Raw genomic sequence first — 27,585 nt, forward strand, 5'->3', positions numbered from 1 at the left:
AATAATGTAGTACTTCTTATTGGAAGTCATTATGTCACTTGGAAAGTTGCTTGGACATTTATGTCGTGTTAACTCCAAGGGCTGATCAGTTGCTGCTTTACATCTACGAAATGAACCTCTCATCAGCCAGGCTACGTCAGTGTAGGTATTTCTGGCTTGCTTAGGGTTTTTCAAGTAGTCTTTTTGTAGAAGAACTCTTACTTCAAGTGCTTGTCTTAACACCGGGTGAGTAAATAGCAATCCATTTGATCTGCATAGAAGTGGATAATATTTCAGCTTTGATCTGGCCAGAATTTATGACTCCTCGGGAATTCCATGGAAACGTAATTCACATTAAGCTGTTTCTCCCCCAAAGTACTGCTTGAATAAGCCTAGATGACTTGCTGTAAGCTGTCATAACGTTTGGCCAGCCCACCTTTCCTGTAGGGCTGGGTGACCTAATCCTTACTCTTTATGCTGGAGTGTTTTACTGGAACTCACCACAACTGAGGAAGAATGTTAAACAGTCTTTTGATCTCCATGTGTGTGGTTTCCCAGTTATCTTTGCTGGTGTCCCTTCATAGCATTCCTTTTCCTAAAACTGCCCATGTGGGAGTAAGTCGTAGTCTACTGTAGGCAGGATTCAGAGGAACAAAACTTGGACCATCATCACCTCTGTACTCAATGGAAGGAGGTATGTAATATAGAGCACCTAAAGCTGGTGGTCACTCTGCTTCTTTCTGGGTACCAGCGTTGCAAAACTAGGTAGCTTCGTAGGAGCTGAACGAATCCTTAAGCTAATTAATTAGCAATTAAGCCAAAAGGCATTTTGATAAGATGTTCAGGATTTTGTAAAGAGTTTACAGGTGTAGCTCTTCATTCAAAATCTGTTGTATACCACTTGTAATTGCATTACAACTTCTTTCTCCCATAGGAGAAAATGTTTCTTGTTCTGTCCCGTGTTGGGTTTTGCTTCCTCATATGGAGATGTGCTCAAAGAAGTCAGATTGGTGAATTGTGTTGTCCCTGACCTCTCTCAATGCCTGTGACAAGAAACACCTGCTGTGCTTTTTAAACCATTGTTAGGTCCAGCTCACCTGTGTCAAATGAGTTCCTCACCTCGAAGTGTTCTCAAGTGCATATAAAAATCTGCATCATTTTGTTAGCAGTGTACGTCCCAGAGCCATTTTCCTGCCAGAGTTCTGTGAGGACAAGAGGTCTCAGAGGTAATGAGCAGCAGCCCATCAAGTGTTTCTGCTGAAGGTGGTTGATACTTAATCTGCTTTGGAACTCTTAAAACACTGCTGCTACCAGGTGCTTCACTGGAGGTTCAGTCCCTTATGCCTGTACAGCTGATGAGCTGTGAGGAAATCTGTGCACCTTCCATTCAGCAAGGAATGGACAAAGATCTCGAATTAGTACTTCCATGCTTAAGCTTGATTTATTTCATTCTGAATTCTGTATCAGAATGATGCTTCTTTACCAGGAAGAAGCTGCAAGTAGGAAGGTTCTGCAGTGGGTGATACTGAGAGCAGTGCTATGCTGTAAGAGGCACTGACAGCAAGGAAACATGCTGACGGACACCACTGAGACAGATCTGTCTGTCTGTCAGTCTGTCCTTCCACCAGTAAAAATACAGCAGTACCAGGTATTGCCTTCACTTGGCTTTCCATCTCAAAGCAGCTCAAAAACATGTCTTCTGTGCCACTACCCACTGCCTTCACCACAAAGTGAATGCAGGAGAACATCTCGTGCAGCTCTTTACCATGTTTAAAATAAATCTCTTCTTAAAAGGTGAGCTGTATGGAGAGCTTTTGGGCTCTCATGTATTTCACTCTCCAGTACCAGAGATCAGTTGTTGACCTTCTCCTGTGTTGGATACCTTCTGATACCTGGGGGAAGGAGGCATACCAGCTTGGCTTGCAACATGTTTTTATGATGCAGACTCCTCAAGATGCAATGTTGTCACTGACTCTGATGCCTCCTCCCACATTCTGTCTCTCCCAGCCTGAGACCATAAATAGAAACCTATTCCGTGCCCATCCCAACTGCCTGGCTTGGAGCTGTATTTCTTGGCATTATTCAATGGGTTGTTTACGGTACTTAAACCTCACACCGCTGTGGGAGGCCCAGAGACTAATTATGGATCTGTGCTCAGCTCAAACAAACCACATTATTAAGAGCCTGCTTGCTGGCAGGGGAGGAACACGTAGGAACAGCACTGAGTTGGGTTGCCTGTATTTTACCAAGGCCATATGTGAGCTGTCCGAATCCTTTTCAGCTGATGTTTTTCATGGCTGCACGTCAGCAGAAAGGCTAGGTGGTCCATCGAGGTAAGGCCTCAAGTCTGTTACTAGGGTAGAAAGTTCATAGGCCTGCTTCGATGCCACTGAGTTATTAGCAGCTACTTGGCCTGGCCAGCAGTGGTTTGCTTCTTAGGATGGATGGAGTACTTCTGGTTAGTAGGTGGTGCTCAGATTTGGTTTCAGAAACAAAGCTACTGTAGACTTTGATACTGTTCCAGACGTGTCAGCAAAACAGGAAACCCTCTTGCTGCTGTGTTATCAATTTTGTGTCCTCATCTTCATTAATGCAGAAGGCCTCCCACTAACAGGCTGGTTGAAGCTCCTGAAGCCTAGCATGTGAGGTGATGTAAGTTTGGAGGATGCAGTGGGAAATGGCAGTTATACCAGGAGCCATTCCTTACTTGACAGTCCAGCTCCTGTGGTCCAGGCTGACTAATGCCTACTCCTTGTTACTCTGTTAGTCTTACCAGCAAGGGTATGAAATGAGATTGGGTAAAATTGATACTCGGTTTGAGAACCCCAAGTGGAAATAAAGTGACAGATGTGGATGCATAGGGATCTCGGTGGCCTGGTGTTCATGTGTCCTCTCCTAAAACAACAAAAGGAAACCACACGGTGCTTCTTGGTATTAAATGATGGTGTCAGAGTGACACTGTCCTGTAGCTCTTTGCCTCTCTTCCTTCCTACAAAGAAGTCACGTTGGCCTGCTGCCAGCAGCACCAGACCCCCTTAGAGCTGCACTGCTATTTGCACTTCTTTTGTTAGGAGACATTGATAGCCCATAAGTTCCAGATGTAGCAAGTTTTAAAAGCTGCTCATACTACTTATTTCAAAGTAGTGCAGTCAGCAGGATTTCCTTACGTTTCATTTTCTCATTGCTGGAAAAAACCAAAGCAATAGCTCAGAAGGGAGGATTTAAGTGGTAGAGGAAGGTTAACCACGCTCAGGAAACAGCTTTGAAGGGCACCTCAGGGAATAGCCCGAGGAGCTGGGAAAAGCTGCTCTGCCTGAAAGGTTGCTGCTTCGGTCAAACAAGTTGAGTGTACCAGAATTCGTGTCTTACATTGCGCACTTACTGTGAGGGGAATAGGAACAGGATGTTTGCTGTGGATGCAGATGTCAGAGTGATGGCCTACACGCTAGAATAACCACCAGCAACATCAATTTGAAAGAAACAATGCTTATCCTGAAGTTAGAAGCCTGGTTTCATTCTGCCTGGGTGCACGTGCCAGGCCTTTGCAAACCTACCCTCTGTGCAGGGATCCTGGTGCTCTGCCCACACCAGTGCTGGCTGCTGGCTCACTGCCCCCAGCTCACCTCCAGACCTGGTGGCCATCGCAGCTCAGAGGCCACAGACAGCACACTCAGTGCCCGCGTTTCCATGCTGCATTTGTAACCCAGATTCATCTTCTCCTAATCCTTCCTTGTTCCAGAGATACCACTGACACATCTGTTGTATCTTAACAACCAGGCTAATAACCATTTCACTTGTTAAACTATTGCAGCTGATACTAATTGAGCAACAAATTAACACGTAGCTTGCCATTTCCAGATACCATTTCAGACTGACCTGAAAAGCTTATTTGCTGCGGTTATTTGCCCTGCATTTCTCTCACATTATTATTCTTTGTCTATTAATAAATGCACTATTTCAAATACCAGCATAATTAAGAGCATTCAGAGCACACAGGAGAGAGAAGACAAACTGCAAAAGGAAGAACAGACAGGAAGAAGGCTGGGGGGTCACAGGTAAAAGCATCTCAACCTCCAGGTGCTGCATAGCCTGCAGCAGGATTCACAGAGCTTTGTGAAGGAGAAGGAAAGGATATCCTTCAGTTATCAGAAGAACTTTTGGAAGCCAACCGTGTGTAGTTGTTCTAATATATTCTGTCTGGTTGTGATTCCCACTTGCATTACTGATGGGGGAGAGGGGAAAAACTCATGGCACAGCTCACACAGGGAGAAGCAACTCTTTGCACAGCCTGCATCCAGCCTACATCCTTTCGGTAGTGACTTTTCACATCCACAGCCTTACAAAAGGCATACACTTCTAACAAGCCTGACTGCTCGTTTCTTACCTTCAGTCTGAGCTGTGCCCTCCTCACATGCAGCAGCTGCCTTCCTCACAGAGCTCACAGCCATAGAAATGCTGCTCTTGGCTGCTAAGGTGCAGCAGCTCCCACCCCCCTACAAAAGGCCAAAGCACGTACTGCCCTTCCCCTGCTGCCTTTTATACCCCTCTGCAGGCCCACCAGCCTCCCAGGTGTGGGACTGCCACGGTGATTGCTTGTTCTTTAACCCTTCCTCCTCTGCATTAGAAAGAGTCTGTTCTGCTCCCAGCCCTGGGGACTGCTGGAGAACCGGGGCTCCTGAGGGCTCCCCCAAACAGGTCTCATGTTTGGCACAGGTAATTTGGTGGTGCCCTTTCAGAGAGCTGAGCTGAACCTTAGTAGGTGAGCAGCTACGCGGCTCAGACTGGGCATGCTGTGTTGCCTCTGCTTTCTGTTTCCAACAGCGTTTTCTCCTTCAGTGCTCATACATCTGCCGGGCTTAGCGGTGTCACTCGCATCACTTCCGCTTAGTTCATGTGAATGGGACTCCTGCACTGGCATGGATGTGGAGTGGAAAAATGAATCAATCTGGGCGGTCCCTCTAACGAAGGGTCCGCAAGAAAGGAATTTCTCCAAGGAAACGGTTTGTTTTCTCCCCAACACTTTGCTGCCTGACTCCTGGTGGCACACAGCTCTGCAGCTCACCACCTCCGCACCCCTGGGTTGTTCTGGGCTCCCTGGGAAGCTCCACCCTTCCTAACCCAATAACCGCAGCCCGAGTGAGCTCCCTGGCTCCTCCTCCGCCCCATAGGCTGCTCTTGCTTTTCCATTGGCCGCCAGTGCTGTCCGCACGTGGTGGCAGCCCAGCGCTTCTGGTGGCACTCAGTTGGCCTTCTGCTTGCTGTGCAGCACAGCATGATTGTGGGCACGGTCCTGTTCCAGCCCAGCAGCTATGGCAAAGAGAACAAGCTGCTCTGCTGCCTTGGCAACGATGCCTCTGAGCCTGCTGGGTCGAGCTTCACAGGTAGGATGCTTAGGGAGACTGCGGTGTTCCTGCACTGCCCTGTTGGCTTAAAGGAGGGTGTGGGTCCTCTCAGCTCTTTGTCCTGCGTGGGAGCAGGACTGAGATCGCCTGCTTTTCTTTGGGGTTATCAAAATGCTTTGTTTCTACCAGCGTTAGCATTTCAGAGAAACAGACCGTGTCAGCACCTGATGTGGTCCTGCTGTTGAAGATGAGGTGTATGCCGGGCTCTCATCCTCCTCTTGGACTGAAGAGATCTGTAATTGTAGCCTCAGTGGCACAGGGTGGGAGGCAAAATGTCTCTTAGGTGGTGGCTGAATAGGAAAGCATTCATGTCCGGAGGGAAGCAAAGTGTATGGTGGGAATAGAGGAGAGGAAGGAGGTGGCTGAAGCATAACCTTGCTTGTAGACTAAATGATGATGTAAGTTTTCAATTGTATAGGAAATGAAAGCAATAACATACGATTTGTGGTTAGGCTTTGAGTTGATGTAAAAGAGAACTTCCCAGTTCACTTCCTCGCCCTTGGTGTGACCGGAGCTCGCGGCCTATTCAGTGTGGGGCGTATCCTTTGTGGTGTGATTTGGCTATCTCAGTTTCCTTACCCAGCTCTTTGTGATTACCGTACTGAACTCAGCTTTCTTACCCTTGCACATGGGATGGCACGGATCCCACGCCGTATTGAGCACTGCAGGTTATTAGGGGTTGGATGCCCGGTATGTGAGTTGTGCCGGCTTGAAAAGGAATCCTAAGCTGTACGTTGGATTCTGTACTCCATAAAGAGAGCTGGATTTAGGAACCACTGTTCTTTTCTGTTGCCACTTAAGCTGTTCCTGATGCATAATTGCACGTGCATGTGCACAAACGCAGCCCTGAAAAGCAGCAGCCTCATGCTGGCAGCACAGCATTATTACTCTTTATCTGACAGGCTGGGATGTTGGTAATTGCAGGTGATGGTTAAGAGCAAGGAGCATGGAAATACTGCACCTGCAGAGAACAAAGCCGTGCTTTGGTAGCTGTGGCTCTGTCACTCCTGCTCTTGCTGGGGGAACCTCGACAGGGAGGCACTTAGTCACGGCTGGGAAGCAAGTTACTGGAGCAGTGGGATTACCAGAAATGCAGGCAAAAGCCACTTAGCTGTGTGTTTGAGAACAAACTAACAAACCTCAGTCATTTCCTTTCCCACGTATTTATAATACAGCTTAAAAAAAATTGAACATGGATTCTGGGAAACCCCCTGCACTGAAGTTTTCCAGGCTTGAGCTCCATCACGTGACACGGATTGGACACGTGTTTGCCTGGTGCTTGGCACAGGCCTCTTCCTGTTCTGTCTCCCTGACTTCCCAGCTCTCCCATTGCGTTGCTCTCGAGCTCTTTGTTCTCCCCACGTGCCATGTAGAGTGGCTCTTGCTCACGTATGTCAGTCCCGTGAGAGTGTGTGGGCATTGGGAACACGTGGTGGGGCAGGAACGGCCTTCAGTTGTGCCTTCGAAAGCATTACTTACATCCTTACACTTGCACATATTTTTGCCCCACGTGTAAGTTAAGTGCCCTGTCTTTCTTGTGTCTTCACACTGAAGTGCAGCCGGCTGCTTGTTCCCGGGGAGACCTCAGTATGGATTAGAAAACCATTTTTCTATGAAAACCATTTCAAGACCGATCGTTCCTCCCACTTCCCACACTTACTAACAAGTGTGCGTCATTTGAAGCAGTAGAACAGACTTGCCCTGCGTTCAGGAGCACTGCTGCTAAATACACCTCGTGTTACCCTTATTACTTTCTATCCCTGCCAGTTTACCACTTCTTTATTTGCGTAGCCTGAAATGTGTCACAAATGGCTGCCATTCCTACTCACACTGACTCGGTTACTGTTGCATATTAGTTGTCATAATTCGATCTGTTTTACCTCTATTCCTAACATTGCTTTCAAATGCAAGCTACTTACTTCAGGCACGGAAAGAAAGATTGAAAACATAACGTTGCAGACTTTAAAAGCTTTCCTTCACTTCTTCACAGCAGAAGAGCCTTTTTATTGGGAGCTCTGCTCTGCTGTGCGCCGGGCTTTGATTTACTTCCAGCTGTAATTTCCTCTTCTCCTCTTCCTTCAGAGGCCCTGCACCGCCCCTATGGTTGCGATGTCGAACCCCAGGCACTGAACGAAGCCATCAGGTGGAGCTCCAAGGAGAACCTGCTGGGAGCCACCGAGAGCGATCCCAACCTCTTTGTTGCACTTTATGATTTTGTAGCAAGCGGTGACAACACGCTCAGTATCACCAAAGGTGAGGCTCTGAGTTGCAGGGCAGCCGTAGGCTGTACACGTAGCAAGAGAAAATAGGGCGCTGAAAGCTTCTGCTGTTGTTCCATTGGAAAGAGTGAGTGCGGTTAGAGATTATTCTCCAACCAAGGATTACAAGCCTATGGGCTCCCTCTCTTGTGTTGGAGAGACACCTGCTGGGCAGCGCTGGTACTGATACACCTTTGAGTAACTGGCCGAGGATGTAGCCCAAGCACACACAGGTTCCCAGCTCCTGGCTGTGAGAGATCTCTGTGAGGCAGAGGAGAACCTTGACATTATGGGTGATAACAGAATTCAGGAGCTTTCTGCTGCAGCCAAATCAAGAATTAAGAACGTCACAGAGGAATTTCTGTTTAATAAGTATATCAGAATATGCCCTTTTGCACAATTGTTAAAAAACCAAATGCCATTTAAGGCTTCAGGATGGAGACAAACCTCATTCTTCCAAGAAAAAACACTTTTCTAGTCTGAAATATGGACTGCAAGAAGCTTTGCGAGCTCATCGTTTACACTGCAATAAATTAGTCAAGTGTTCTGGCTGAAACTTTACTCATAAATACTTTACGTATACCAGTTTCATTAAGTCACTGCTGCAAGATTTTTATTGTTTAGCTACGAAACAAAGCTTAGTCAGCTGGGAGTGAATGTCTCTGTTAGTGAGACCCAGTAGATCATATTGTGCTTACTCGGCTTTTTTTCCTCCTGGGTCGTAGGTGAGAAGTTGCGAGTCCTGGGTTACAACCAGAATGGTGAATGGAGTGAGGTACGTTCGAAGAATGGGCAGGGCTGGGTACCAAGCAACTACATCACACCAGTCAACAGCCTGGAGAAGCACTCGTGGTATCACGGGCCGGTGTCACGCAGCGCAGCAGAGTATCTGTTGAGCAGCCTCATCAATGGCAGCTTCCTGGTTCGTGAGAGTGAGAGCAGCCCAGGGCAGCTGTCCATCTCGCTCAGGTACGAGGGACGTGTTTACCACTACAGGATCAACACCACCTCAGATGGAAAGGTAAGGATTTCTGCACAATGCTGCGGGAAAGGGAAATCTATCTAGCTGCCTTCTGCAAGTGAAAATTGCACAGAGGAGCGTTCATTTGCTCAACCCAACTGAGAACCAGTACTCTAACATCTGGTTCTGTTATTTCTTTTTTCCAAAGCTGTTGGGATGTTTTTACTGTACCCATTTTCCAGCATAACTGAAAGCTCTCAGCAGCCTTTACCTAAGCAGATTCCTGGTTCGTTCCTGACAGGTGTACGTGACAGCAGAAAGCCGTTTCAGCACGCTAGCAGAACTGGTGCACCATCACTCCACAGTAGCAGATGGACTGGTGACGACTCTGCATTACCCAGCACCCAAGTGCAATAAGCCCACTGTGTATGGAGTGTCCCCCATCCACGACAAGTGGGAGATGGAGCGGACTGACATTACCATGAAGCACAAACTCGGGGGAGGGCAGTATGGCGAGGTGTATGTTGGTGTCTGGAAGAAATACAACCTCACCGTTGCTGTGAAAACATTAAAGGTGGGTTTTCAGATTGTTGCGTGCTGTTAATGTGGTCAGCACTGACGATAAGTAGAAGGAAGTTGTAACTTCCTCAGTTATACCACATATTGATACGACTATCTGAAAATGGAGAGTGCTGATCTGTATAAAGTCCATGCTTTGACAGTAGCTTTGCAGAAGAAAGACAGCTTGGTGAGTTTGCAGCAGTGCAGGTAGCTTAGAAACAACTTGGGATTTTGGCCCAATGGGCTCCTGCAGGAACTGCATGTCCAAGCCAGCTCTGTAGGCATGGTTACCACTGCTACTTCCCTTCCCTCAGAAAAGCTGTGGAAGCTGTAAGAAATTAAAGGTGTTGGAAGTACGTTCTACAGCTTCTCCCATCCTTCTGGAAAATTCAGCTTCTCCATTTTTATTTCTCTTAGAGCCTTCTATTTTTTTCAACATGACCGCTGTTGAACGTTAACATTTTAGGTACCCCCCCACCTAAATACGGGAGATTTCAAACTTAATTTTTACAGCTAGGCAGAACTAAGGGACTATTAGAGTCATCCCTTCTCCAGCCATGATAGATACCTTGGTGGTAGAACCTAGGGCTCTCCAGGGGCTGCACATCTGTTATTTGGCTGTGCTGCAGGCCAGCTTTTCAGGGGTGTTATGACATTTTTGCTTTAGTAAAAGCCAAAATGTCAGAATGGAGGTAAGGATACCATTCAGCTAGAATACGTGGCGTTGAGCAGACCTCGGTCGTGAGGATAAATCTTCTCTTCTGTGTTTGTCTAGGAAGATACCATGGAGGTGGAAGAGTTCTTGAAAGAAGCTGCTGTGATGAAGGAAATCAAGCACCCCAATCTGGTGCAGTTATTAGGTTAGTGAGTTACTTTCATCTTTCTGTTCTCATTCAGGTTTCTGCCAAAATGTAATCCATCCTGTTTAAAAAGAGTGGCAGATTTATTTATATAGTTTTTTGAATCAGGTCAGATTATGGGGTGGTATTTTTGATCGCTTTCTCCTTAATATAGCAGAGCTGAGCTGAGACACCAGTTTTAAATAAAACATCAAACATTGTCACATTAGTGACACAGCTTTGCTCTTGGGGCACCGTGTAACGCTTGCAGTATCTACCTCCTGTTAAACTGTACCACTGGCATTAGCCATTCTCCTGGATTCAGTTATCAGTGAAGTCAGATTGCTCCTCTACTGAGTTAAACCAGCTTTACAAAACTATATACAAAGATTCTTAATGAGACATTTTAAACCTTTACTGGTGTGTAGTTCCATCTGGACTTTTGCTGTCTTCTGGAGCAAAGCTGTCAAGCCAAGCCTAGGATGAAAGGAGAAATGTGAAGAACGTGAAGGATTTTAATAATGTCAGCTATTCTGCACCCATTTAAAAAATGGACACAGATGAAGTGGTCACCCAGCCCTGTCTGCTTCCAGACTAAAACTATTCCTCATTAGAGATGCATTTTTGCTCCTGTGTGTGGATAACGGTATCAGCACACATTCAGCAGTGCTGCAGTGAGAGTTCACAGAGATTTGACATGAGTATCCTGTTGCTTTCCTCCTCCACTCATACATACTTTGTACATAACTGCAATGACTGTAGCAAGGAGTAATCTGAGCAGTGTGTGAGAATGCTGCTTTAGGTGCAGGTCCCACTGCTCTCATCTCTTACCCAGCTGGCATACATGGGAGTGCTTCACTCACATTACTCTGTCGTGACATTCCAGCCTGGATATCTTGCCCACTGACAGATAGCCACTTCCAGTTGGCCGCTCTTTAGCTTTAGAAAAGGGAAAGGAAAGTAAATAATAGGTGTTCAAAATATGTCCTGTTTCATTCTGTAACCCTCCAAACAAGAGTGTATAGTATATATATGTATAACATACATCCTGTATGCATAACATATAGGAAGAGTGGTGCTTTGATGGACACGTTTCTCATCATCTGTGGATGGATATGTAGATAGAAGCAATGAACTTTAAGCTGGGCTGCACTGATTCAGGTTTTGTGGGTGAAAGTCCTGGATTTTCAGAGAAACTCTCATTGTTAAGAAACTGCAACAAATGGGAATTAAATCAGGCATAGTGGTAAGCTAGGGAAGAACCAGCAGCTTTATTCACATTGCCTTCTCTTCACTGCTAGGTGTGTGTACCCTGGAGCCCCCCTTTTACATCGTGACAGAGTACATGCCATATGGGAACTTGCTAGACTATTTACGGGAATGCAACCGGGAGGAAGTGAGTGCTGTCGTGCTGCTCTATATGGCCACTCAGATATCCTCTGCTATGGAGTACCTGGAGAAGAAGAACTTCATTCACAGGTGGGTAAGATGGCACTGAGAGGCAGAAAGGGACGAGCTCTGCAAACACAAGACTGTGTCTAAACGCCCTGCGTGGCTTCTTTTTCATACAGGGACCTGGCAGCACGGAACTGCTTAGTTGGAGAAAACCACGTGGTGAAGGTGGCTGACTTCGGCTTAAGTAGGCTGATGACTGGAGATACCTACACAGCTCATGCTGGAGCCAAGTTCCCAATCAAGTGGACTGCTCCCGAGAGCCTGGCCTATAACACCTTTTCCATCAAATCGGATGTGTGGGGTAAGAAAACTCCACCTCACTGTTACGTTCAGTTTCATTTTGGTTTTTAATTTGCCACCCTGGAGACTAAAGTGTATTCTGGCCTGGGCAGAAACATGGGAGGAGCATGCCAGGCCACAGCTTCACAAATTGTTAATGTTTTCACCTAGGCTGGCCTGAAGAATTTGCAGCAAAGAGGCTCTGCCTGTAGCTGCAGTGAAGGCCAAAATGTAAGAGCAGCATACCGCGCGGGCAGTCTTATGACCAGGAATTTCATTTTCCTCCTTTTGCAGCCTTTGGGGTGCTCTTATGGGAAATTGCGACCTATGGGATGTCACCATACCCAGGCATTGACCTCTCTCAGGTGTATGATCTGCTGGAAAAGGGCTATCGGATGGAACAACCGGAGGGATGCCCTCCAAAGGTTTATGAACTGATGAGGGCCTGTGAGTATCTTCTTCCAGTTTGGGGAACAAAGCCTGGCAGGGGTGGGAGAAATCTGTAGTCAGCTCCCAAGTCCTTACTTCTTAGATGCCATTTTGTTAACTGATGTGGAAAAGTCCCTGTCACCTGAGACGTACCTCGTCACTGATGCAAAGTGAGTGTGGTCTCTAGGGAACAAGAACTCTCAGAAACTGTCATCTCTGATTACAGCTGGCGAGCTTTTGTGGTAAACTGTACTGTGACTTGTGAGCAGGACTCTTAATATGGAATCACCAAAAAAGAAAGAAATTTAGTTCTTAGCAGACACAGCACCTCTGCAGGAGACAAGCAGCTGACAGGGCTGCACAAACTCATCCTCCAAGTGTGCTGCTTAGCATTTGCCATGAAAAGCTCTCTAACACTGTGTAACAAATTTTTAATCTACTAATGAAAGACAGAATAACAAATTATCTCCTGCCTGTTACAGACTTACCCTGCTTTCTCATACTGCAGGTTGGAAGTGGAACCCACCAGACCGACCTTCCTTTGCTGAGACTCACCAGGCTTTTGAAACCATGTTCCATGACTCGAGCATCTCAGAGGGTGAGAGCCCCCGTTGTTTTGTTTCTGAGCAGTGGTAGCATTTGTCCCTCAGAGTGCAGTCTCTTAAGCACAGGCTCTTAATGCTTACCTGCTTGCTGCGGAGGCTGTGATGAGGCTTCGTCCTTTACCTCATTTCTTATCCATACGTCTGTAAAGACGTGCTCTTACTCCTAGCACAAAAACTGAATAAACTGTGGACACATCAGTGCAGGGACACCATAGTAATTGACTTGAACACCAAGATACCAAAGAGTTCATGTAAAGAATACTGTTTCCTTTACTCGAGGAAGCCTCTCGTTTCCCAGGCTAAAGGAGTTAGGAATAGCAAGCGATGCAGGGGGAGAGAGAAAGATGCATACATATCACAGTCTGTTTCTGATTGCAGAAATTAGTGCAGTGAAATACTATTCTATCAGCTTTTACTTCAAAAGTCTGCCTCGATATCTGAATTTTCTCCTTAGCTATTCTTTTAGCTAACTTAACTCAACTAAAGTTGAGTTGCTAATTCTTTTAGCAACTCAACTTTCAAACCTGGTCAGCTAGGAGAGGTGTGATACTAGGCAACCGAGCACAATTGTTTCAGCATCTCAAATCTTGAACTCAAGTATGAAGCCGATCCACGCACTTCCCTACTATAGAAAAACACACCAGATGAAATTCTCCCAGGGAGGATCCGTAACAGGCACATCGGGGGACCTACACAAACAGTCACCTGTGGCTGTCCAGGAGGGTTTTTTTGGTTAGTGTTTTTAAATCACATACTTTGTGTTGATACTGGTGAGGAAACGTGAAATCTTCATTTCTAATGGATATGTGCAGTGTTTTGCCTCAAAGCAGCTTTGGTCCAGAGTCAGAAAGGACACAACTGTGAGGCAATTAATGAAAGGTACCTTATTTGGAAAGGGAAGAAAACGCATTCAATTGTGAACTTTAGCTCTTGAGCAACCTTAGCCCAGCAGAGAGCTGGATCTATACCAGACCCTCACTTGTGCAGATCCTACCACCATTTTTGGCTGGATTTACAAAGATGTAAGTTTGAATTCTATTTGTAAAATATGGTTTACCCAAAGCACCTCTGGATTTGCAAAAAGCTACCCTTACGGGCTGCTTGTGTTCTCAGTCACGTCTTCGTGCTGATCTGGGACTGCAGTAGAGATCCATGTTTTATTTTCTTCTTCTGCTGGATTTGTTTCAACTATTTCACTTACTGTTCCTCCCTACAGAGGTAGCAGAGGAGCTTGGAAGAACAGCCTCCTCCTCATCCATTGTTCCTTACCTGCCTCGGTTGCCCATGCTTCCCTCCAAGACAAGAACACTGAAGAAGCAGGCAGAGAACAAGGAGAACATTGAAGGAACACAGGATACCCTGGAGCATTCGGCATCCAGCTCTGCGCCAGGTATGAGCACAGGGGCACTCACACTGAGGCTGTGTGCTCTGGGATAGATCTGCTCCCAGTGTAAACGGTCTGACAAGCAGAAGAGAACTGAACATCCACCAAGTGGAGATCTTTCAACCAAGTATCCTGCCAGGATGGCTTGTAAATTTTCACATTCTAGTCAAGATACAATTAATGGCATTGGCTTCTTTCAATTTGTAGCCTGACTGCAGGACTTATGTTACTGTGGGAGGGGAGGCAGGGCTGTGGATACTCTTCCTGGATATGTGAGGTGGAGAGATCTGAATGGTGGCAGATTTGCTCCCTGAGGGAGCTGAGGGATGAGATGACTCATGGGGAGGAACCCTGCATGGTCTTGTTCTTCAGTGACAGAACGATACAGAGTGGGGTAGGAGCCTGGTCACAGTACACGTGTCACTTCTTATTCCTGAGAAGGCAGAGGAACTACTCTTGACAACTGAGATGATGTCTGTACAGGCACAGTTCTTTTGGGTCAAGCAGACTTCTCCATTCTGCTCTCAGTTTGCAGAATGAAGAACCCAAATGTTGGGACATGAAGCAGTTCTGTGGCAAATGCATATGTGCAGCTTCAGCTTTCTTCTGCCTTACATAAGCTGGCACTCAAGTTAACTCCCATCCAGCCCAAGTATTCTAGGCTGGTGCTTCGAGCAGCTGTGTCATGAGGGCTGTTTGCCAGCCTGATCATTTCCTAGTAACTAGTAAACACTGCAGCTTTTGCAATGTCCTTTTAGTAAATCCCATTGGATTTTTTTTCTTTTAAATTTGATTTAACTACATATTTAAGATAACAGCTTTCAAACTGAAGTTGGCAATGCAGCAAGAGATTTTCTTCTATACTTTGCAGTATCTGGGGAAGGAGGAAAGAACTACAGCAAGGGGGTAGGAAACAGAGAAAAGAGCAGCTTCACTTTCTCCTGACCTTCTCCTAAACTACCTCCCCAGACAACAGACAGGTCATGCATGCACAGTGTTAAAAAAAATCAAAAGCAGACCAGCACAGAAATAAAAGTGCCACTTTCCTCTCTCAGTCTTTCTCTGCAGATCCCGTGTAACTAAAATGTTGGGCCCTTAAAGCCTGCTGCAGGACAGGGAGGTGGAAATGGAAATGGATTTTGCAGATTCATGCTTGTTTCTCCCTAGGTTTTATCAGAAGCACACAGCCAACAAGTGGGTCTCCCGCGCTGCCTCACAAGCAGAGGGACAAGTCACCCAGCACTCTGCTGGAGGATGCCAAAGAGACCACTTTCACCAGGGACAGAAAAGGTGGCTTCTTCAGCTCCTTCATGAAGAAGAGGAATGCTCCCACACCTCCCAAGCGCAGCAGCTCCTTCCGGGAGATGGAGAATCAGCCCCACAAGAAGTACGAGTTAACGGGTAACTTTTCATCTGTTGCTTCCTTGCAGCACGTGGATGGGTTCGCCTTTGCTCCCACACAGCAGGACACAAACCTGGCACCACCCAAGTGCTACGGTGGGGGCTTTGTGCAGAGGACCTTCTACAGTGATGATGGCACTGGTACCGGCAGCGGTGGGGGTGTGAGCACTGGCGGTGGGTGGTCTGGCATCACAGGTTTCTTTACACCACGCTTGATTAAAAAGACGCTGGGTCTGCGACCAGGAAAGCCCACTGGCAATGAGGAAGCGTCAAAGCCTTTTCCAAGGTCAAACTCTACGTCTTCCATGTCCTCAGGGCTTCCAGAGCAGGATAGGATGGCAATGACCCTTCCCAGAAATTCCCAGAGGTCAAAAATCCAGCTGGAACGGACAGTGTCCACCTCCTCTCAGCCTGATGAGAGCACAGGGAGGGCAAATGACCTGCTGCCCAAAAGGTTTGAAGAAGGTTCTGCTCTGACTAGAGAAAGACCAAAAGCAAAACTCTTGCCAAGGGGTGCCACGGCTCTCCCTTTCCGAACCCCCTCCAGTTCAGAGGAAAAGGAGATTCCAGGGCTAGCAGCAACTCCTAAAAGCAAAGAAAAAAACAGTGGCCCACGGCAGGGGGCCCTCGAGGATAGCGAGAGACCGGGGTGGTCCTCTCCAGTGAAGGCTGCAGCAATACTTCCAACCACTCATAACCACAAAGTGCCAGTCCTAATCTCACCCACTCTAAAACACACTCCAGCAGATGTGCAGCTCATTGGCACAGACTCTCAGGGTAATAAGTTTAAGCTCTTATCTGAGCATCAGGTCACTTCTTCCGGCGACAGGGACCGGCCCAGACGGGTAAAACCAAAGTGTGCTCCACCTCCACCACCAGTGATGAGGCTCCTACAGCAGCCAGCTGCCTGCTCAGACGCAGCAGAAGAGGTAAGCAATGCGGCGGGAGCGCAGCACGGGCTGGAGTCCAGCGAAGGGAGTAAGAAGGCAGCAGCAGCACCTGTCGGTGGGAAATCTGGGAGGCCCGCGATGCCTCCACCTCAAGTGCCTCTGTCGTCGTCCTCCGCCTCCCCAGTGAAAATGGCCAATGGCACAGCTGGCGCAAAGGTAGCATTAAGAAAGACCAAACAGGCAACTGAGAAAATCCCAGCAGACAAAATCAGCAAGGAAGCGTTGCTGGAGTGCGCCGATCTTCTCTCGAGTGCCATCGCTGAGCCAACACCGAACAGCCAACTGGTGGACACGGGGCATCAGCTGTTGGATTACTGCTCAGGCTACGTGGACTGCATTCCGCATACACGCAACAAATTTGCCTTCCGGGAAGCCGTGAGCAAACTGGAACTCAGCCTGCAGGAACTGCAGGTGTCCTCAACAGCTGCTAGCATCCCTGGGGCAAACCCCATCCTTAATAACTTATTGTCGTGCGTCCAAGAAATCAGCGATGTGGTGCAAAGGTAGCTACTGTCAATCTGGGTAAGAGAAATACACGTGGGGTGGGGGGACTTTTTTCTGTACTGATGCTTTCAAAAGGAAAGACTGATACTTGAGTATGTGAAGTACCTCAGATCACTGAGTTCTCACGTTTACAAGTTCATCTCAGAAAATGGGGATGGAGAGGGTAGATTCAAGCTGTAAGGGGCAGAACATCAAGTATTTGTCCCTACCTTGCCAGTCTGGTCTGCTTGGTATGGCAAGGCAAGGAAGATCCTTGCTCCTCCCTTAGAGAGGCAGGAGAATCGATGGCAGGTTCTCGCTCTGGGAAGGACGGTCTGGCAGCCGGAGCGCTGGAGTGGCTGCCGGCCCTTTGGCTGTACAGACGCACCCCATCAGCACTGACACACGCTTTTGGGCTCCTGACGAGGCGAGGAAGGGCCCTGGGGCTCTGCTGGTACCAGCTGCTGAGCAGTCCTGGCTGGGCGGCTCTGAAGGAGCAGGCTGTGTGCAGCTGGGGGCAGGTCTAATGCACTGACAGTATTCAGAGCTGCTGGAGGTGGATGCACTAGCCTCAGTGGCTTACTTCCACAGTGCTGTTGCTGCTGTAATGAGAACTGCAAAATTAGTTAATATATGAAATTATCCCTTTTCCCTCCTGTCCACCTCATCTTCCACATGTTCTCGTCTTCATTGTAGCTGAGGCATCAGGAATGCTGGGCAGACTTACCACTGGAATTATCCCCTTCCCACCACACTGCCTCCACTCAGTCGATTCCTGTTTCTAGTGGTCTGACATGAGTGCTGATTGATGGTCATTGGTTGTGAGTAGTTTGGTGCTCTTGCACAACTTGCCAGTGTTAATGGGATGGGGTGGGGTGTTGGTTTTTTGGTTTTTTTTTTAAAGCTCTGGATTGTTTTTAACTCGTTACCAGGTTGACTCCCCAGTTCAGTTTCAGCACCTTGATGCCCGTGGAAGGCAAGGCAGAACCTCTGCCACCAGCCCAGCAGCCCCTGGCTGCAATCTGCTTACCTTCAGCAGGCAGTGCTGCAGCCAGGAGTACAGCCTGGCCTGCCTGCAGGTCTCCCTGCACCGCTCCCTCCTCCTGACACAGCACAACCACATCACTGTGCTGTCTGGGGTTTGTTGCTCTCGCTTACCAATCTTGCAGGCTTCCGCTGTCTGGGGGTGTGAAGGTGACCAGGTGTGTCAACACATGAGTCACAGCCATCTTTTTTTAGTTTATGTATTTTGACAACTGGACCAGAATCTCCTGCTGTGTAGACTGCATTCTGCCTCAAACGTGACAGGAGTGTTAGGGCCTTGCTTGGAGAGCTCCCACTGGAAGATGGTCTCTGCTGGTCTCCTGACAATCCCAGAAGGCAGGCAGTCACGTGGCTGGTCTCCTTCCGTCCTGGCACTGTTTGTTGACTGTTGTGGCCTCAGAAAGGTGGCGTTCTGTGCATGTGCACAGCACCCGGAGAGTTAAAGGACTGACAAGTACAGAGACCTCAACTACTTGTTGGTTAGAGAGAAGAAGCAAACAGGCCTGATACCTGCATCCAAATACCCGTTACCCTGCATGCTGCTGCTCACTTCACACTGTTTGTGATGATAGAGGATCTGGCTTGCTTTGCACCTTAAATCTTTTATTATTATTTTTGCTAAAATGCTTTTTTAACTTGTTTTTAAAGTGTGACTGTGCTGCTTTTAGTTTGAGCATTTAGAGTTGAGCTGGGGCGCGGGTGTGAATTCAGATGGTTGGCACTCAGGCATTCCTTGTCTGCCTACAAGCGTTGCCCTGTTGGTGCTCAGAAGCAGGCTGGGCCTCTTGGCACGTGCCACTGTTGTTTCCATGGAGCACGGTGAGACGTGGCCTGAACCATTCTTAGAAGTGTGCCCGTGTCTGAGAACCCTCTTATTATTTACTGGTCTGTGGTAGGTAAAGTTGTGTGTCACGCTGCATGAATGCGCACCAGTGGAGCAGTCTGCCAGGTGAAACGGACCACGTGTGCTTCACTGTCAAAGTGGGTGAAATAATGAAAAAGAGCAATCCTTCCACCCCAACCAATAGGTATTAAGGTGAATTAATTGTTCCTACACGTCGGCAAGCTGATCCCTTAGTGGGTTAGCCATCCTTACCTTGTGGCACCAAGCCCACCTGGAAGAGCCTCTGCTGTCTCATTGTGCAGTAGGATTCCCAGCTTGTCCTGGATCTCCTCTGGGCCTTGCACTCCAGCTGCAGGTCCCTGGGGCAGTTACTCAGCAGGGAAGCAGAACACCTAACAGTTATCTTGTAGACTTTACCGAGGGCTTTGGTGGTTTACCTTATCTGCTTCGGTCATCTTTATTGAACATGTGCATCAATGCACACCAAATTAGCTGCCTTTGGAAAGCTGATCCATAAAAGGAAAAACATCTTAAGGCATTGCTTCATGTTGCCTTCCTAACAATCAGGAGGAGTGGAAGGGAATGAGAGCTTTCTTGGTGTCAGAAAGGCTGGTCCTGTTTGCCCTGCAGACAATCGTGTGGTTTCATCACTGTACTGCTTTGCAGCCCAGTAAAAGCCGACTGGAACTGAAGTGGTTATTCTCAGGGGAAAGGTATTTTAACCAGAACATTTTAAAGGTGTTATTCCAGTTCTGCTGAGTATTTTAAAAGAAGCTTTTTTTAAATTTATTTTTCCTGAATGTAGGTCTTCCAGAAAAGCTCCGGCAAAAGTGATAGAATAGCAAACAATTCCTGGAATTTCTAATTATTAGAACAGACCCCTTTCAACTCTTTTATACCCTACTTAAGAAACAAACTGTGCCCCAGCAAAGGCCTGGCTGCCCTCCCCACGCTTGCTTTCTTTGAGTGCTGCCTGTTTCCTCCTCCCCCACAGAGGCAGTTGGCAGGGACACAGCTGCGGGCAGTTACAAGAAGCAGAATTCACCTGCTCTCACAGGATCACAAACAGTTGAGGCAGCTCCTCTCCAGCCACTATTACAGGTCCTTTCCCTCTGCTAGATTTGCCTTTCTGTTCAGCCTTAAAGGTCTCAACCATAGCAGCTTCTCTCCTTTCAGCTTTGCACACAGTCTGTGTCAAGTACTGTATGGATGGCAAAGCCCCGTTACTTCTTCCAGTGAAGAGCATCTCTTGCTCCTCCATCATTAGTGGATAAGACAGCCTCCTCTTGGGTTTCCTTTCTTCACTGCTGTGAGAAGGCCTCGTGTGGTAAAGATGCAGATGCAGCTGGGCTCTCTAACTTGCACTGCTATGGCCTAGAACTGAAGGCAGTCGTCTTTGCAGGAGGGGTGGCAGATCATAGGGCCTGGTAATGGCAAGCTCAGAGCCCAGAGCAAGGCAGCACGGGGCACTGCTCTCCCTTGCTCCCAGGGGAGCAGTCAGCCCACAGGCGCAGCTCTGCACTGTATGCCCTTCTTAACCCTCTGCGCAGTGCACTTGGCTGGCTGGCAGCGCACAGCTGGTCCTACTTCTCACCAGTGCTGGCAGGGCTGAATTAAGAGCTTTGGTCTTAGGATTGCATCAAACTTCGCAGCTGAGAGAGCAGAGCTGAACAGAGCAGTACTCTGATGCAGAACACGGGGCTGTTTTCTCTGTTCCTTGTCCTCGCAGAGGAGGCTTCTCCTGAGCACCACTGGCCCAGTGTCAGCGTGGAGCAGCTGGTGTAAATGGGCCATGGGCACTGGGGTACTCTGAGGCCCGGAGTGTAGAACAAACCCTCAGCCTATTCCTTGGTGGTAGGAAGTAACAGCTTCTGGGATGTATCTGCAGTGCCTGCAAGATGAGATACGCCTGTACCAAAGGAGGTCATCTTCCCTGCGAGGCTGCTGTGCACGAGGGTGTAGAGCCCGCTCAGCATGGCGTGCTGTGGGTATCAGTACTGAACTCACAGAGGGCAGGAATGGATTAAATCAAACACATTAATCACCGATCACTCTACAGTGTTGTCAACTGTTTTGTTTTTAATTGTTATTGTAATATATTTTGGTTGTTTTTCTAATTTAATTCTCTCACTATCGTCTGACTGTGAACTGCGAACAGTGTTAAACTTGATGTAAATAAGGCCCTTGGAAGGGCCTCTTTGCCTGTCGTTCCACAAAGTTTTGCCAATTTGCATTTTGTTTTAAATAAAGGTTGCAATATTTTATTGGCAAAAAAAAAAAAAAACCCTTGCCTAGACATTGCTTTATTTTTTTAAAGCATGTTTTAACCTGCACTGTACCAACCCAAAGCCAGTTACTCAAAACACCAAAACCCTGCAGACCTCACGCTGGCTTACACAAGAGACCAAGCAGATCAGCTGGTTGTAAAGCAGAGCCTGAACTGTGCTGTTCTGCAGGGCTGCATCCTCACTGAAGAGCTGCCTTCCCTTGGGCACCTCTCTGCTGTTTCCAGGACTGATGTGTGTGATGAAATGACCATCCATAAACCAACTCTGAGCAGTGCCTGATAAAAGTAGACGTAGCACTCAGGTCCAGCCTCGAGTCAGTAGCCAGCCTTAAGCTAACTTTGTACAGAGAGAAGCAAGATGAGCAGCTGCCTCCCGGCCTTGGACCACACAGCCTCATTAGATTAGATCTGCGAGCTCAGAGGCTGCAGAGCAGTGTCCATGGAGTTGTGCTGCTCATCACTGGCACTGCTGAGAGATTCCAAGCTTAAAATAGATCAAAGGTCCGCACATGAGGTAGCTGAGCCGTCCTTGGCAGCTGCTGATTCACCTCACTGTGCAGCAGCTGTGTTGGAAGGGAGTTTTGACCTAGAGGTCACAAAGCGATTCCAGTATCACTGTTGACATATTTTGGTCCTGCCCTAACATTCTTATCACCTGGCAAGTACCCAGACAGCAAACAGCCCCTTGGTGGAGTAATGCTGATACCAGCCAAAACCCCATAGCGTGCAACATGGGGGGGGGGGGAAACGTGCAACGTGGGGGGAAAAAACTATCTTATTCCAGCTCTGAAAACCAGAATTCAATTGCAACCTGTTCTTTCACCCACCGTCCTCCTCAGCTGCCCTTTGCCCATGTCTGTCTCTCCCCAAACCAGTTCCTGCAATGCAGCAAACATGCTCTTCACCAGATGGCTCTGAGAAGTGATCCAGCAGGAGCTCACCTCATCCCACAGCTGTTTCCGTGGAACGAAAGACCAAGAGAGGGGAGGGAAGGTCACTCCAAAGCAAAAGGCTGTAGATTTAACATCTCCAGTGGAGATGAAGCAGTAATTTTCTGCACGTGACCAAGGAAGCTGCGGACAGGAATGAAGCCATGGCTTCTGCTGGATCAGTCTGGCCCAGGCCTTCACTAAGTGGCAACAAACTGATGATACCCCCGCTCACATGAAACTAAGCATCTGTCAGCACAACCGAATCACTGCTTCAGGGTAGAAGGAAGGAGTGAGAAACACCACATAGACTTAAAAACCCAGCTGAGCTCAGCCTGCTGCCAACCCCAACCGTAAAGTTGGGCAGGGCACACTGCCTTCCCTATGAGCAGCCCTCACTGGAGTTCAGTTTCTGCCCCTGCGTAGGGGGTGATCTGCTTGCCTGACCTTGTGCAAGGAGAGCAGCTCCTGGTGTATGGAATCACCTTCACCAGGGATGTAGTCCCACCTGGTGTTCAAGGAATGAAGTAATTGATGCGCTGTGATACAGATTTACAGCCCTGTGCAGAGAAAAGCTTCTCCTCTTTGGGGACAAACACCATCATCCTGGCAACCTCATCAAGGGCTGCCTCTGTGTAGGGAAGTCCACGGGCCAGGAACGCGTCCCGTGCGCAGAGCTTCACGTGGTGGTACTCCAGAGGCAGGAATGGCACAAAGAAATCAACAAGGTTCTCTTCAAGGAGGCGGCTGTGGGCATAACCGTTCTCTGCAGCAAAAAGCAAGACAAAGCAAGCTTCAGCCACCGGAGAGCTGGCACCTCAACAACTCAGCTCCTCTTCCCATGTGCCTTGCGGCCATGCTCACTAGGCTGAGCTACGTGGAAGAAAGAAAAGGTACACAGCACTTCTCCAGATGCTCCTGCAGCACAAAGCTCCTCATAAGAAAGCCCCACCCTGGTGCTCAGGGGCAGGTTTGTGACTGGGCAGGCCGTCTGCTGCAGCACCCAGCTCCTACCTGCAAGCTGCAGCATCTCCAGCCGCAGCTGCTGCTCCAGGAGCTCCATGGGGATCTCCTCCCGTGCCCGTCCAGCTCGCCAGAAGTCCAGGGCAACCTCGTTGATGGCACTGCCACCAATATTGCTGCAGACAGAAGAGAAGTCACTGCACCATGCTGCCAGGCTCGAACTGCTCAGAGCTGCCAGCAGCGTCCTCTATAGGCAGAGCTCAGCAGTTCTGTGTACAACAAAGCAATCACTGCCCAATCGGCACCTGAAACATTCGCACAGATGAATGGTGTTCTGAAGGAATCTGCACAGCTATCTTCCATCTTGCCAGCCCAGGCCTGGGGCAGCTGCTTGCTCTCCCAGGTGGGGCCAGGAGCCAACAGAACCTCAGTTTCTGTCAGTACCCTGCCCTGTCTGGGAAGCCACTGACCCCTCACGTGACACTTGGCTCCACAGCAAACCCTCAGTGAGCCACTGCCAAGTCCAGGCCAGAGGGCAGAATACATGGCAGGAGTCCCATGAGAAGAAAAGGGCCAGGACAGGGACCCTGCCTGGTAGGGGATGCAGGGTCTGGGCAGCCATTGAGGCTCCCAGGGCAGCCCCCACACCTCAGAAGGCAGCCCCTGATCTGAGCACCCTCCTACCAGGGAGCTGGTGATGCTGGGAACCAGCTGGGGTTGCCCAGAGATGTGGTGGAAGCCTTATCCTTGGAGACACCCAAGGTAAGGATGGATGGGGCTCTGAGCACCTGATTAACTGTAGACATCCCTGTTCACTGCAAGGGAGTTGGGCCAGACAACCTCTAAAGGTCCCTTCCAGTTCAAATGATTTTGTGATTCTGTGTGGGGGACTTGGGTCTCATACCTATCTTTCCTCATGTGTCAGAGACTTCAGACCCATCCCACAGATGGAGGGGAAGCAAAACAAAGAAGCCATCACCACCTCCCTTTGCCACCTTGCCAGCACAGCTCGAACCCATCCTGCTTCCTGTGGCTGAGCGGTGGCCATCTGCTCCCACCACCCAAGCCCAGCCACAGCTGCAAATCCAGACCACATCCAGACAAGGCCTGGGCCAGAGCCAGCCCTGCGATAACAGGTCCGTGTCACACTGCCACCAGGCATGACGAAAGCCCCCAGGACTGATTACACACTGCTGCAGTTCAAGACGCCCTGCTCCCTCTGCTTTGGGACACAAAGGGGCTGATGTGGACACTGGGGCTGTGCAGCATGCCAGGTAGGTGGACCAGGGCAGCTCCACACAGCTGGCAGCATGCCTACTCTGTCCAGAGTGGACAGGAGGACACAAGTGGGTCAGCCCTGCAGCACCAGGTCCAGAGTCAGGTCTTCTATGAGCAGAGAAGCTTCCCTAGGGAACCTGAGCTTGGAGGCCTGCACACTTGCCTGGATGGCACAAGGTGGGAGTACAACTTCCCTTTCAGACAGAGGGGGGAACTGAATACAGTTTCCCCACATACCAGGCCAGTCAAGTGGGACCTCTCCACATGGCACAGCCATGTCCCACAAGGACCTGCAGTCCTGGCTGTACTCCCTGCAGTGCAGGATCTCCCTCCTCAGCCATACAAGATGCAGGATGACACCACATTACCTCCGAAACCCACTGGTGCCAAGGCGGCAGCTCAGCTAGGCCTCAGCTCCCAGCAACAACAAGGAAAGCTGACCATGGAGGCAACCGCCCTTTGGAAGAGCCGGCATCTCTTCCCTCACCTCTGCATTCCAAGCCCCTCATATCACACACTTTCAGGGGCTTTGTCCCTCCCCACGTCTTTGGAAGCCCAAAAATTACCTGAGGAAGAGGAAGATGGATCTCCGGTTATCTTGCTGGCCCTTGTCAGAGCGAGCCATGAAGGGCTTGATGACATCCAGGAGGCCAGAATGAAGTTTCTCTGCCTCATCGAAGATGAACAGTGACTGCTCACAGAGCTGCACAGTCTCACTTATCTGCTTCTCCAGCTGAACCTGCAGAACAGGGGTTTCAGGCAGGAGTGAGGTGTCCGCCACCAGGAGATGGCATGGGGACTGAGCCTACCCCGGACCCCTTCCCCTCAGCTTTTAGTGCTGAGCACGATGATATACGGGACATCCCTTTGGTGAGCTGTCCCTTTTGTACCTCTTCCCAGTTTCTTGTGCACCCCCAACCTACTAGCTAAGGGGCAGAGTGGGAAGAACAGAAAATCTTGAAGCAGTGTGCACACAGCTCAGCAAACGCTAGAACACCGGTGTTATTAGCTCTGCTTCACTCACAAACCCAACACAACACAGTGCACCTGATATGAAAAAAACCCAACTCCATCCCAGCTAGACCCAGCACACCAAGACAGCACGTCACCAGCTCTCACCTTGTAGGAGTCCACATACTTGTGGTGGGGAAAGTGGAAGAGCGCGATGAACACCCTGACGCATTCACTCTTCAGCCCGTCCCGGTACAGGTGAGCAGCCACCATGCGGGCCACAAAGTTCTTGCCTGTGCCAGACCAGCCGTGGAAGGAGAGGACCAGAGCCTTCTGTGGCTGTGGGCTCTGCAGGAACCCTCGCACGGCCCGGATGACAACTTCTTTGGCCAAGTGCTGCCCGTGGAGCTGCTCATGGAGGTCCAGTTCTAGCCCTGAAGGGAATACAGCAAAAACTCAGCCTTAACCTAGAAGCCCAGTTGCTGCTGCTGGGAATATAAGATGTTGCACAGCACCAAGCCCACACAGCCCTGCTGATGGGACTCGTGTCCAAGAGGAGCCTTGAGCTGGTGCAGTGTTAACAAGGCAGGATGCTCACAAATCCTGTGCCCTGCTCATATTTGCCACTGACTGCAAAAAGACACAGATCTTCCGCTGACTCCTTTTTCCCTTTGGAAATAGGAGGAAGCACTTGATGACTACACAGGGCACTGAAGCCCCAATGCTTTCTGTAGTATTTCCTGAGCTCCACGTACCACCCAGCAGACTGTATGGAAAGCAGAAGTTTCAGGGATAGCAAATGAGTGACACCTGCATGGGCTTGCACACGGGTCCTGGGACACCTGGGGCCAAATAGATCCCTGTGCACATGGAACTGCCAGGTGAAGGCAGGGCTGCTGCAAACCACAGCAGTGCACTGAGCATGCTTTCTTGCAGTCCAAGAACTGCAAATGAGTGATGAGAAGCAGGACGTGGCTCAGCCCCTCCTCCCCCCAGAAATGCCTTTTACATGCATCACTTGCTAAAATAGACTTTTTAGAAGAACGACAACAGCAGAGGAGACTGCAGCACCCACCTGTGATGTTGTTGATGATCCGGCAGTCTCCTGTCTTGCAGCACTTGCCAAAACTGCAGTACCAGGCAGAGAGGATCTCCAGGTAATCCTGGCCCACCAGAGGCAAGCTCCAGCCTGGAAAGGTCGGAGCAGAGACAAACCTCATTCTTGCACTGTGCACAGGCACGCAGGTGTTGCCAAGTTAACTGCCTAACTGCCACCCTGCCCAGGTGCAGGGAAGCAGATGGGGAGAGGGATGACGAGCTGCAGCTGGTTCCATGGCAGTCGGGTGCACAAGGGACAGAGCCAGGGTGGGCATGGGCACACTTCCCTCCCCAGCACAGTGCATGCTGAGCAATGGGGAGTCCCTCCCCACAGAGCCCGTGGGAGCTCGTGGTGCAGACCCCACTACTGTTCCCCAGGCACGAGAGAGGAAGGAGCTTACCTGGGCCGCGGCTGGTCTTTTCCTCTTCCTCCTTCTCGCAGCCCTCCTGCCACACCTTGCAAGCCAGGTACTGCCAGTACTGCTTGGAGAGAGCTCCCACGGCTCCCAGCTGCTTCTTCACCGCCTCGTACCTCGCTCTGCCCCACGGTGCCGCCTCCGTTACGGCGCTCTGGCGCTCCTCCAGCGGCCCCCGCTGCTTCCCACGGCTCCCCAGTGCCCCGTAGTCCCCCAGCAGCAGCAGCAGGCAGCAGGCCGGCCCCAGGCAAGACAGCGGCGTGCCCCGACCCATGGCCGCGCGGACCCTCTGCCCAGCCGGGCTGGGTGCCCGCGGGCTCCCGTCCTCCCTTCGGAGCTCCGGAGCCGTGAGCTCACTTCCTGCGGCGGCGAAACACGCTGGTCAGGGGCACGGCCGGCTGAGCCCGGGCAGGACGGCCTGCCTCTCTGCGCCGGGATCGGCTCCTCCTCCAGCAGCACGCGGCAAAACCCGGCCCCGGGGACGGCCGCTCTGCGCACAGCTGGAGGCGCGGCGCGGGGACGGCTCGTGTGAGCCGGGCAGCCCCGCACAGCTGCCGCTGAGCACTCCCACAGGCGGGTTTTGTTTCTGGGGATAGGACTTTCCCTGCGGCGTGCTCGGGTGTGAGTTTAGCAGGAAAACGTGACTGCAGATGAAACGCGAGCAGATCAAACCGCTCAGATGATGCCACAGACACGAGGTGGGGCTTCGGGCAGCGCCCTGCCTGCCTCCGGGCTCGCCGTTCCCGGCACGCAGCTGGCCGTGCTGCTCGGCGGGGCCGTTTCCAAGGG

General features: G+C 49.7%; 2 protein-coding genes and 1 long non-coding RNA gene across 5 annotated transcripts in view; 1 reads left to right on the plus strand and 2 right to left on the minus strand.

Annotated features, from left to right (window-relative positions):
* Nucleotides 1-19,740, plus strand: part of ABL2 (ABL proto-oncogene 2, non-receptor tyrosine kinase) — a 35,617-nt gene extending 15,877 nt beyond the window's left edge. For 2 of the 3 annotated variants that reach the window (XM_015290508.4, XM_015290509.4), the window contains exons 2-11: nt 7,464-7,634; nt 8,365-8,660; nt 8,902-9,174; nt 9,937-10,021; nt 11,302-11,479; nt 11,572-11,756; nt 12,029-12,181; nt 12,672-12,761; nt 13,985-14,158; nt 15,320-19,740. In XM_015290508.4, the coding sequence (XP_015145994.3) occupies nt 7,464-7,634; nt 8,365-8,660; nt 8,902-9,174; nt 9,937-10,021; nt 11,302-11,479; nt 11,572-11,756; nt 12,029-12,181; nt 12,672-12,761; nt 13,985-14,158; nt 15,320-17,010 (3,296 nt within the window). In that variant the 3' untranslated portion in view covers nt 17,011-19,740. Of the gene's footprint in view, nt 1-5,164; nt 5,361-7,463; nt 7,635-8,364; nt 8,661-8,901; nt 9,175-9,936; nt 10,022-11,301; nt 11,480-11,571; nt 11,757-12,028; nt 12,182-12,671; nt 12,762-13,984; nt 14,159-15,319 lie in introns of those variants that run through there. The other variant, XM_422269.8, reaches the window with a different exon arrangement.
* Nucleotides 7,987-11,303, minus strand: LOC121111402. Its single transcript, XR_005861892.1, has 2 exons — nt 9,730-11,303; nt 7,987-9,489 (listed from the first exon to the last, which is right to left on the minus strand). It is a non-coding gene; the product is annotated as an uncharacterized LOC121111402 (long non-coding RNA).
* Nucleotides 19,741-20,933: 1,193 nt separating the features above from the next.
* On the minus strand, nt 20,934-27,186 carry TOR3A (torsin family 3 member A). Its single transcript, XM_422270.7, has 6 exons — nt 26,782-27,186; nt 26,358-26,471; nt 25,451-25,716; nt 24,898-25,070; nt 23,105-23,229; nt 20,934-22,856 (listed from the first exon to the last, which is right to left on the minus strand). Exons 1-6 carry the CDS (start codon nt 27,068-27,070, stop codon nt 22,606-22,608), a joined length of 1,218 nt encoding a protein of 405 aa, XP_422270.2. The 5' UTR covers nt 27,071-27,186; the 3' UTR covers nt 20,934-22,605.
* Between the last annotated feature and the right edge of the window lie 399 nt (nt 27,187-27,585).

Source organism: Gallus gallus, chromosome 8 (genome assembly GCF_016699485.2).
Source record: "Gallus gallus isolate bGalGal1 chromosome 8, bGalGal1.mat.broiler.GRCg7b, whole genome shotgun sequence".
Taxonomy (NCBI): domain Eukaryota; kingdom Metazoa; phylum Chordata; class Aves; order Galliformes; family Phasianidae; genus Gallus; species Gallus gallus.

Excerpts from the sequence above, each read along its gene's own strand:
- TOR3A (XM_422270.7), bottom strand. The coding sequence starts at position 27,070 with ATGGGTCGGGGCACGCCGCTGTCTTGCCTGGGGCCGGCCTGCTGCCTG. Across the intron at positions 26,472-26,781 it reads AAAGACCAGCCGCGGCCCAG|GCTGGAGCTTGCCTCTGGTG; the intron begins GTAAGCTCCTTC and ends CGACCTTTCCAG. Across the intron at positions 25,071-25,450 it reads AGTATGTGGACTCCTACAAG|GTTCAGCTGGAGAAGCAGAT; the intron begins GTGAGAGCTGGT and ends CCTGTTCTGCAG.